This window comes from Haematobia irritans, chromosome 3 (genome assembly GCF_050003625.1).
Source record: "Haematobia irritans isolate KBUSLIRL chromosome 3, ASM5000362v1, whole genome shotgun sequence".
Lineage (NCBI taxonomy): Eukaryota > Metazoa > Arthropoda > Insecta > Diptera > Muscidae > Haematobia > Haematobia irritans.
Genome location: NC_134399.1, coordinates 115,236,021 through 115,248,465, shown reverse-complemented (window position 1 = coordinate 115,248,465; position 12,445 = coordinate 115,236,021). Strand labels below are relative to the sequence as shown.

Genomic DNA, 12,445 nt, shown 5'->3' with positions numbered 1-12,445 from the left:
AATGATTACGTCATTGCTTAAATTATTTTGATATTGACTTCGAGCAAAACAAAATGCGAGAACGTTACCTTTAAATTAATTGTAAAATGTAATGTAATAATTTTAAATTTAGGTTTTTTTCTTTTTTGCTTCTAAGACACAAATTTTAAGATCTTGGTTTTTATATCCACCACAATAGGATGGTGATAGGGATTATAATACATTTTCCAATCCGTTTGTAACACATCGAAATATCGATTTGCGACTTTATAAAGTATACACATTCTTGATCAGGTTGAAATTTTAAGACGATATAACAATGTCCGTTTGTTCGTTTGTCTGTTGTAATTATGCTACAGCCTTCAATAATGAAGCTATCGTTTTGAAATTGTCCAGGAACTCTTTTTTTGTCTGCAGGCAGGTCATTTTCGGAAATGTCATATATCGGTCTATGTCTATCGATATATTGAATATTGCAATCAACATCAATTAAAAATTTTAATTGAATCAATAAATTTTGCTGATGACATCAGTTCATTATACCCACCACCATAGAATGGTGACGGGTGTATAATAAGTTTGTCATTCCGTTTGTAACACATCGAAATATCGATTTCCGACTATATAAAGTATATATATTCTTGATCAGGGAGAAATTCCAAGACGATATAACGATGTCCGTCGGTCTGTTGTAATCACGCTACAGTCTTCAATAATGAAGCAATCGTGCTGAAATTTTGCACAAACTCGTCTTTTGTCTGCAGGCAGGTCAAGTTCGAAGATGGGCTATATCCGTCCAGGTTTTGATATAGTCCCCATATAAACCGAACTCCCGATTTGGGGTCTTGGGCTTATAGAAATCGTACTTTTTATCCAATTTGCCTGAAATTTGAAATCTAGAGGTATTTTATGACCATAAAGAGGTGTGCCAAAAATGGTGAGTATCGGTCCGTGTTTTGGTATAGCCCCCATATAGACCTAGGCAGTTTTTATCCAATTTACCTGAAATTGGAAATCTAGAGGTATTGTAGGACCACTAGAGGTATTGTAGGACAAATTGTGAGTATCGGTCCATGTTTTGGTATGATCCCCATATAAAACGACCTCCCGATTTGGGGTCTTGGGCTTATAGAAATCGTAGTTTTTATCCAATTTGCCTGAAATTTGAAATCTAGAGGTATCTTATGACCATAAAGAGGTGTGCCAAGAATGGTGAGTATCGGTTCAGGTTTTGATATAGTCCCCATATAAACCGACCTCCCGATTTGGGGTTTTGGGCTTATAGAAATCGTAGTTTTTATCCAATTTGCCTGAAATTTGAAATCTAGAGGTATTTTATGACCATAAAGAGGTGTGCCAAAAATGGTGTGTATCGGTCCATGTTTTGGTAGAGCCCCCATATAGACCGATCTCCCGATTTTACTTCTTGGGCTTATAGAAACCGCAGTTTTTATTCAATTTACCTGAAATTGGAAATCTAGAGGTATTTTCGGGTCCTAAAGAGGTGTGCCGAAAACGGTGAATATGGGTCCATATTTTAGTATAGCCCCCATAAGAAAGATCTCCCGATTTAACTCTTTGGGTTTCTAGAAATCGTAGTTTTTATCTGATTTGCCTGAAATTGTAAATATTCTGGTATTTTAGGCTCACAAAAACGTGTATCGGATTAAGTTTTTATCGGTCCATTTGGTAATGCCTCCATATAGACCGACTTCACTTCTTGAGGGCGCACTGATCATAAAAATTGCTTGAAACTCAATGTAAAATTTGCAGATTTTACTTCTACAGATTTAAGATTTCAAATCAAGACGTTATTTTATAATTTTCTTGCACACTTACAAGAGATGTTAATGATACCTCTAAAACTCAAACAAAAATGGTTCTTATAAATCCAGTATCTGAAATAGTGCTCATAGGTGAAATCTTTAAATTTATCTTCGGGAAGTGTTCTCAAGTCTTCAAGCCCTCCTGAAATTTCAAAGGAAACCCTAATATTTGGTTCATGGTGGTGGGTATTTAAGATTCGGCCCGGCCGAACTTAGTGCTGTATATACTTGTTTTTTACTCAAGTATTTTTCATGCCCAATTGAAACTGTGATTGATACTATCATTTTCGTGACTGAAGATGTGTCAAGTAAAAAAACAAGTATATACAGCCGTAAGTTCAGCCAGGCCGAATCTTATGTACCCTCCACCATGGATTGCGTAGAAACTTCTACGTAAGACTGTTATCCACAATCGAATTACTTGGGTTGTGGTATCTTAAAACTTGTTAATATCGTTTTCTAAATTGTGAGTTAGTCCATACGTGGTATATATTGGACAAAAAAGGTATGTATAGGTAAGTCTACAAATAATTACGAATCGATATGGACTTTTGCACGGTACGTAGAGAGTCAGAATTGAAATTTGGGGTCGCTTATATGGGGGCTATATACAATTATGAACTTGATATGGACCCATTTTTGTGTGATTGGGGATCGATTTATCTGAGGGCTCTATATAACTATAGACCGATATGGACCTAATTAGGCATGGTTATCAACGGCCATATACTAGCACAATGTACCAAATTTCAACTGACTCGGATGAAATTTGCTCCTCCAAGAGGCTCCAAAACCAAATCTCTGGCTATATATGATTATGGACTGATATGGACCACTTTTGGCATGGTTCTTAAATATCATATACTACCACCACCTACAAAGTTTCAACCAGATTGGATGAATTTTGCTTCTCCAAAAGGCACCGGAGGTCAAATCTGGGGATCGGTTTATATGGGAGCTCTATATAAATAGGGACTGTTATGAACCAATTCCTGCATGGTTGTTGGATACAATATACTAACATCACGTACCAAATTTCAACCGAATCGGATGAATCTTGCTCTTCCAAGGGGCTCCGGAGGTCAAATCTGGGGATCGGTTTATATGGGGGCTATATATAATTATTGACCGATGTGGACCAATTTTTGCATAGTTGTTAGAGACCATACACTTACACCATGTACCAAATTTCAGCCGGATCGGATGAAATTCGCTTCTCTTAGTGGCTCCGCAAGCCAAATCTGTGGATCGGTTTATATGGGGGCTATATATAATCATGGACCGATGTGGACCAATTTTTGCATGGTGGTTATAGACCATATACTTACAGCATGTACCAAATTTCAGCCGGATCGGATGAAATTTGCAAGCCAAATCTGTGGATCGGTTTATATGGGGGCTATATAATTATGGACCGATGTGGACCAATTTTTGCATGGGTGTATGAGGCCATATATTAACACCACATACTAAATTTCAACTGAATCAGATGAATTTTGGTCTTCCAAGAGGCTCCAGAGGTAAAATCTGGTGATCGGTTTGTATGGGGGCTATATAATTATTGACCGATGTGGACCAATTTTTGCATGGGTGTATGAGGCCATATATTAACACCACGTACTAAATTTTAACTGAATCAGATGAATTTTGGTCTTCCAAGAGGCTCCGGAGGTCAAATCTGGTGATAGGTTTGTATGGGGGCTATATAATTATTGACCGATGTGGACCAATTTTTGCATCGTGGCGAGAGACCATATACGTACTCCATGTACCAAATTTCAGCCGGATCGGATGAAATTTGCTTCTCTTAGAAGCTCCGCAAGCCAAATCTGTGGATCGGTTTAAATGGGGGCTGTATATAATTATGGTCCGACGTGGACCAATTTTTGCATGAGTGTATGAGGCCATATATTAACACCACGTACTAAACTTCAACTGCATCGTGGCGGGAGACCATATACCTACTCCATGTACCAAATTTCAGCAGGATCGGATGAAATTTGCTTCTCTTAGAGGCTCCGCAAGCCAAATCTGTGGATCGGTTTATATGGTGGATATATATAATTATGGACCGATTTCGACCAATTTTTGCATGGGTGTATGAGGCCATATATTAACACCACGTACTAAATTTCAACCGAATCGGATGAATTTTGCTCTTCCAAGGGGCTTCTGGGGATCGGTTTATATGGGGGCTATATATAATTATGGACCGCTGTGGACCAGTTTTTGCATAGTTATTAGAGACCATATACTTACACCATGTACCAAGTTTCAGCCGGATAGGGTGAAATTTGCTTCTCTTAGAAGCTCCGCACGCCAAATCGGGGGATCGGTTTATATGGGGGCTATATATAATTATGGACCGATGGCGACCAATTTTTGCATGGTTGTTAGAGACTATATACTAACGCCATGTACCAAATTTCAGCCGGATCGGATGAAATTTGCTTGTCTTAGAGGAATCGCAAGCGAAATCGGGGGATCGGTTTATATGGTGGCTATATATAATTATGGACCGATGGCGACCAATTTTTGCATGGTTGTTAGAGACTATATACTAACGCCATGTACCAAATTTCAGCCGGATCGGATGAAATTTACTTATCTTAGTGGGTCGGCAAGCCAAATCGGGGGATCGATTTATATGGGGGCTATACGTAAAAGTGGACCGATATGGGCCATTTGCAATACCGTTCGACCTGCATGAATAACAACTACTTGTGCCAAGTTTAAAGTCGATAGCTTGTTTCGTTCGGAAGTTAGCGTGATTTCAACAGATGGACGGACATGCTCAGATGCACTCAGAATTTCACCACGACCAGAATATATATATATATATATATATATATATATATATATATATATATATATATATATATATATATATATATATATATATATATATATATATATATATATATATATATATATATATATATATATATATATATATATATATATATATATATATATATATATATATATATATATATATATATATATATATATATATATATATAGAAATAAAAAAATTCCACTTTCTTCCAAGGCACAACTTCTAAAGTAATGCAAGGGACTCAAAAATGGAGTACTTCTATCCTATGACAAGCCCATGTAAAATTCATTGGAGATTATCCAAGTAAGCACTACTTTCGGATCTCAAATTCCCAGGAAGAAATTTTAAGTTATTCCAAAGACACAACTTTGCAAGCACTTCCAGAAATGACCTTCCAAAGATGTTCTATATTTTAACTACACAGGATGCTCATTTAATTCAATTTTTTATAACATGCTTTTTTCATATTTTAAATGTGTAATTTTAACTTTTTGCTTTGTCTCAAATAGGTTAACAACAGATTACGAATTAATAAAATGGTCGAAAAAAAATTCTCAATCCAGTCTAGAAAACTTTCGAATTTTTGAAAATGTTTGAGGTTAAAGGTTTTAGACAAGCATTAGAAAACATTAAAATATCATAAAATATGATAAAAATTATTTATTTGGCAACGACGCTTTTTTTTTGATGGGTTGGGGATTCAATATTTTTTTGAAGCTCTTTTATTGCTGGTTTATTACTACATTAAATTTGTACTTTACAAAACTTCAAAATGTGTCTTATAAAAGACTTAAAATCAGAACTGTGCTTGATATAAACGAACTCAGTAAAAAGCACTTCCAAAAATTTTCTCCCAAAGATGTTCTTTATTTTAACTGCACAGGAAGTTCATTTGAGGCAATTTTTTATAACTCGCTTTTTTGTATTTTTATTGGGAAATTAAAAATTGTTTATTTCAAATAAGTTAAAAACAGATAAGGAATTAATAAATTCATACAAATTTTTTAAATTTAGACAAAAAAAAAATAAATCCCTTATAGAAAACAGGCGAGTTTTTGAAAATATTTGATGTCAAACGTTTCAGACAGGTGTTAAAAAGCATTAAAAATCATATAAAAAAAATTAAATAATTATTTATTATTTATTTATCAAAATATCACAGAATTTTTTAATTCACATCCAAAACACTGAATTCGGATCATACCTTAAAAAGTGATGCAAATTTAGTTCAACGCCTGTTGAAGTCCTATGGCAAGCCCATGTTAATTTAATCGCTTCTGCGCCAATTTTGCACCACTTCCGGACAGGGCTGTGGAGTCGAGCCAATTTTGCTCGACTCCGACTCCGACTTCAGCATTTTTCATCAGCTCGACTCTGACTCCGACTCCGGGTAATATAACTAAATCTCATTTTAATACCACTAATTTGTAGTTCTATTGTGGGGGTACCGTAAGTGGATCGATATAAAGTTTCGTATTTATTTATGTGTGCAAGAAAAAGTCTTAATTTCACATTAGATGCCAATTGAACTCTATATTTCAAATTTAGGGCAATGTTTAATGAATAAAATAATGATATAAATACCCATCATAATGTGAGAAGATACCAACAGTATATGTATTTGTGGATTAAAATTAATAATACTATCTCAAATCCTTTAAATTTGTTGCGAGCTATATAAAGGTTTATATTTCCATATGCATGAATTTGAATCTGAATCGATTTAGACAAAATTGTATATACTTCTACAAAATCTAACTTGGAATTAACATGAATCTTAAAATTTAAATCTAACGTTATGGGACGTAACATAATTTTAACAAAAAATAAAAATGCAAGGAAAGTCTAAAGTCGGGCGGGCCGTTTATAATATACTCTGCACAACTTTGTATTTAGATCTACATTTTGATAAAATCTCAAATCAGACTTCTACAAAACTCGGGCAATATTTGGGAAATATTTACAATTGCTTAGACAATTTCGCAAAAATGCATTTATGATTCATTCATTGAAAAATTTGAAAATTTGAGTCATTTCTACAAGTTTTCGACTTGGCAAAATTTTCTATAGAAATAAAATTTTGGCAAAATTTTCTATAGAAATAAAATTTTGTCACAATTTTCTATAGAAATAAAATTTTGGCAAAATTTTCTATAGAAATCAAATTTTGACCAAATATATAGAAATAAAATTTTTAATAAAATTTTTATAGAAATAAAATTTGGCAAAATTTTTTATAGAAAAGAAAGAAAAAAGAAAAGTTTGAAAAAAGTATCAATAGAAATACAATTTAAAAACAAAAATTGTGTAGCAAACAAAATTTTGCAAAATTTTCTATAGAAATAAAATTTTGCAAAATATTCTATAGAAACAAAATTTTGACTAAATTTTCTATAGAAATAAAATTTTGACTAAATTTTATGTAGAAAAAGTATTTCTATAGTAATAAAATTTTGAATACATTTTTTACAGCAGTGAGTATCAGTGAGCATCAGTAAGAAAAAAAAATTTGAGAACATTTGCTATAGAAATAAAATTTGACAATTTTTTCTTATAGAAATAAAATTTTTAAAAAAATATCAATAAAAATACAATTTTAGAAAAATTTTTGTGTAGTAAATAAAATTCTGCAAAATATTCTACAGAAACAAAATTTTGACTAAATTTTCTATAGAAATAAAATTTTGACCAAATTTTCTAATAAAAAATGTATTACTATAAAATTTTGGCAAAATTTTCTATAGAAATAAAATTTTGACTTAAATTTTTATAGAAATAAAATTATCAATCGAAATAAAATTTTGAAAAAAAATTTTGTGTAACAAACAAAATTTTGCAACATTTTCTATAGAAATAAAATTTTGCACAATATTCTATAGAAACAAAATTTTGACTCAATTTTGACTAAATTTTCTATAGAAAAAAATATTTCTATAGTAATAAAATTTTGAATAAATTTTTTAGAAATAAAATTTTCACAAAATTTGCTATAGAAATAAAATGTTGACAAAACTTTCTATAAAAAACAACTTTGAAAAAATTTTCTGTCAATATTCCACATATGTATATGTCCTTAAAATAAAATTAAAATAAAAATAATATCGATTGTTCGAAATATTTCAAATAAATTGATAAATTGATCGATCCAGCCCATCTGCTAGTCTAACATTCTAGGAAACATAAAAAGATATCCGTAATTATAAGTTGATTTTCATTTACAATCATGCTGTATATTGATCGAATGAATAAAGCAATGGAAACTAATTTGCGTAAAAACTTGCTTAGTTACAAAAATGTGAAGTATTTTAAAAAATTTGGTTTAGCCGGAGTCGGAGTCGAGCAAAATTTTTGCGACTCCGATTCCGACTCCAGCAAAATCTTCAGACTCCGACTCCGACTCCGGCTCCACAGCCCTGCTTCCGGATCCAAACATTTTCACTACTTTTTTCGCCACGCTTTTTTTGCCGGGGAAATTAACCGTAATTTTGGAACAAAAATTATTTTTTATTGTGAAAATAAAAATGTTGTAACAAAAAAAAAAATTGTTTTGGTATTACAAATTAGAAATTTTCGAAGAAATTCAAAAACCAAACGTTTTTTTTTGCGTGCAATATTATTTACATCTTCTTCTTCATTACATTAAAGAGAAAAAAAAATAAATCTAAAATGTTTCACCAACTGGCTGTATAATCATTTCATGTATTTGAACATGGGGAGGAGTTTGCAAACAATAAACGATGGCATCAGCAATATTTTCACTCGCTAATATGGGTATATTGGGCATTTCAAAATCAGTACCGGAAATTTCCGTACGAACTGCACCAGGACTAACACTCTGAAAGAATAGAGAAGAATCCAAGTAATTATATGGACGATATAATACTACAAGAAATTTTTGGCATAGTGAATTGCATAGATTCACCTCGAAATGAAACAAATCGGTCTATGTAATACACTGAAAGAACAGTTTTCTTTTCTGAGGAACGAAATTTTAGATGCTAAAAAATTGTCTTTAAAGGCAAACAAACAAGTTTAGAGACAACCGTTGAACCGCTTATTATCGGTTTTATTTGATCTAAAAGACAATTATTTATAAGAACTGAGAACTTCATTTGTCTAAGAATTCGTTCCGGTGGAAAGTATTTTTCTTTTTCTTTTCTGAGGAACGAAATTTTAGATGCTAAAAAAATTGTCTTTAAAGGCAAACAAACAAGTTTTGAGACAACCGTTGAACCGCTTATTATTGGTTTTATTTGATCTAAAAGAAAATTATTTATAAGAACTGAGAACTTCATTTGTCTGAGAATTCGTTCCGGTGGAAAGTATTTTTTCATTGGATTTTGAAATTGAGGTATTTCACGAAATTCTTCTTTGGAATAATGTATTTTTTTTTGAGAGCCAATAATCACGAATTTTTGACAATCGATGCAATGATTGTTTCTAATCTTTTTTATTTGCTTTTAAAGAAAATAAATATATGAGAATTAAAAAATTTCATTTGTCCAAAATGCCTTCTTTTTTTTTGGCATAGAATCAATACTCACGGTAATTTTAATTTTAGTTTTTTGAGTTTGCAATTCTTGTCTTAAGACTTCAGTCATGGCAGTTACAGCATGCTTAGAAGGAGCATACATGTGAAAACTAAATCCTGGCACATTTGGAATTCTATGGCCAGCTACACTATTCACAATGATTATGTGACCATCAAAATTACGCTCTTTCATATTGCGAAAGGCTTCACGAGTACACCATACCACGCCTAAGACATTAGTGTTTAGCACATCCTTAACTACGGCGGAGTTGTCTGGAGACAATAAAGTAGATATAGGACAAATTCCAGCATTATTTATGAGAACATCGACAGCACCAAATTTCTGGATAATCCAAGCGAAAGCTTCTTTTACACTCTCCTCACAGCCAACATCACATTTGTAGCTATGGAAATTTTTGCGATATTCTTCAGCTATCAAAGGTCTAGTTTGATTTTCCATTTTTTCCACACGTCTAGCCAGACCTATGACAATCATACCCTTCTCCGCGAGAGCCTTACATGTGGCTGCACCAATACCAGCACTGGCTCCCGTAACAACAGCGATTTTATTTTGCCAACGATCCATATTAATTTGTATTTTTTTTTTTGGTTTTTTGATTTTGGTGTTTTAAACGATCAATGTTCCCTGTATTAAGTGGCCTTTATGACTGATTCCCCATTAAAGAATAGCAAAACTATTTTGTAAATTTTTAAATAATTTTTGGGATGGGGGCCACGGCTATGGTTTCAATAGCGTGATCTATGCTTTTGTTGGTCAGTGGACTTTGCTGATATCTTATCATTCATAATACGTAATTCTCAGCAATGACTAGCAAAATTTTTCATAGAACAATTACGATTTGTAGGTGTGCTTCTGATATGTTTGTTTGTTTTTTTAGTAATTAAATAAAAATGGTAGTTAATTAAATTTTAATACACATAATAAATCAGTTGTTGCTAGGTTTGTTTGAAATGTTTGACCTCAAATATGTTCAAAAATTCACAATTTTTCGAGAATGGATTTAATTTTTTTTATAGACAAAATTCTTACTCTGTTTTTAATCTATTTGAAGCTAAAAAAAAGCCATTAAAAATATAAAAAAAAAATTGAATTATAAATGAGAGAGAACTTCCTGTGTAGTTAAAATAAAGAACATCTGTTTGAGGACATATTTGGAAGTGCTTTTAAAGTAGTGACTTTAAAATAACTTCCAAACGTTTTTTGATGGGTATAAATATTCTGGGTCCTAGTCAAAATTCTCAGTCCATATAGCGATCGCCGTCTGTCCGTCTTTGAAGTCAAGCTAAACTTGAACTTGGCAAAAGTAGTTGTTGTCAATGAAGGTCGGATTGTATTCACGGTTGTCACAGCTGGTAGCATTTTACCAAAAAATGGTAAAAATTCGTAGATTTAGGAAGATTGGTAGCATTTTTGATGCTTTGGTAGATTTTGCATAATATTCATCTCCAACAAATTTTGTGTATAAATAAAATTAAAAAAAAAAATACTATATAAATAAATTTTTAAAAAATTTTCTGCAGAAATTTTGACAAAAATTTTCTATAGAAATAAAATTTTTACAAGATTTTCTATAGGAATAAAATTGTGACAAAATTTTCTATACAAATAAAATTTTGAAAAATTTTCTATAGAAATAAAATTTTGAAAAATATTCTATAGAAATACAATGTTGCCAAATTTTTCTTTAGAAATAAAATTTTGACAAAATATTCTGTAGAAATACAATTTTGACATAATTTTCTATAAAAAATAAATTTTGACCAAACTTTCTACAGAAATAAAATATTAATAAATAAAATATTAATAAATATTAATAAATTGTTGACAAAATAATCTTTAGAAATAAAATTTTAACAACATTGTATAGAGAAATGCAATTTTGACAAAATTTTCTATAGAAATAAAATTTTAACAACATTTTATAGAGAAATACAATTTTGACAAAATTTTCTATAGAAATAAAATTTTGACAAAATTTTATACAAAAAAAAAATTGACAAAAATTTTTATAGAAATAAAATTTTGACAACAGTGTCCATAGAAATAAAATTTTGACAAAATTGTCCATAGAAATAAAATGTTGACAAAATTATCTATGGGAATAAAATTTTGACAAAGAAATAAAATTTTGAAAAATATTCTATAGAAATACAATCTTGAAAACATTTTCCTTAGAAATAAAATTTTGACAAAATTTTCTATAGAATTAAAATTTTGACAAAATTTTCTATAGAAATAAAAGTTTGAAAAATATTCTGCAGAAATAAAATTTTTGCAAAATATTCTATAGAAATACAATATTGACAAATTATCCTATAGAAATAAAATTTTGACCAAATTTTCTATAGAAATAAAAGTTTGAAAAATATTCTGCAGAAATAAAATTTTTACAAAATATTCTATAGAAATACAATATTGACAAATTATCCTATAGAAATAAAATTTTGACAAAATAATCAATAGAAATAAAATATTGACATAATTTTCTATAAAAATAGAATTTTGACAAAACTTTCTATATAAATAAAATTTTGACAAAATTGTGTAAATTAATAAAATGTTGACAAAATAATCTATAGAAATAAAATTTTTATAGAGAAATAATTTTTTTTATAGAAATAAAATTTTGACAAAATTGTCCATAGAAATAAAATTTTGACAAAATTATCTATGGGAATAAAATTTTGACAAAAAAAAAAAATTTGAAAAATATTCTATAGAAATACAATCTTGACAACATTTTCTTTAGAAATAAAATTTTAACAAAATTTTCTATAGAATTAAAATTTTGACAAAATTTTCTATAGAAATAAAAGTTTTAAAAATATTCTCTAGAAATAAAGTTTTGAATAATATTCTATAGAAATCTTGACAAATTTTTCTATAGAAATAAAATTTTGAAAAATATTCTATAGAAATGCAATTTTGAAAAATGTTCTTTAGAAATAGAATTTTGACAAAATTTTCTATAGAAATAAAATGTTGACAAAAATTTCTGCAGAAATAAAACTTTGACAAAAATTTTCTATAGAAATAAAATTTTTACAAAATTTTCTATAGGAATAAAATTGTGACAAAATTTTCTATAATAATAAAATTTTGAAAAATTTTCTATAGAAATAAAATTTTGAAAAATATTCTATAGAAATACAATCTCGGCAAAATTTTCTTTAGAAATAAAATTTTGACAAAATATTCTATAGAAATACAATTTTGACATAATTTTCTATAAAAATAGAATTTTGACA

At 30.0% G+C, this 12,445-nt stretch overlaps 2 protein-coding genes across 3 annotated transcripts in view; one reads left to right on the top strand and one right to left on the bottom strand.

Moving 5' to 3' along the window:
- The window catches only part of m (zona pellucida domain-containing protein miniature), a 271,195-nt gene that overhangs the window by 128,174 nt on the left and 130,576 nt on the right, over positions 1–12,445 (top strand). The window lies entirely within an intron of this gene.
- On the bottom strand, positions 8,216–9,854 carry LOC142229057 (farnesol dehydrogenase-like). The gene is made up of 2 exons (XM_075299592.1): positions 9,189–9,854; positions 8,216–8,479 (listed from the first exon to the last, which is right to left on the bottom strand). Exons 1-2 carry the CDS (start codon positions 9,759–9,761, stop codon positions 8,306–8,308), a joined length of 747 nt encoding a protein of 248 aa, XP_075155707.1. The 5' UTR covers positions 9,762–9,854; the 3' UTR covers positions 8,216–8,305.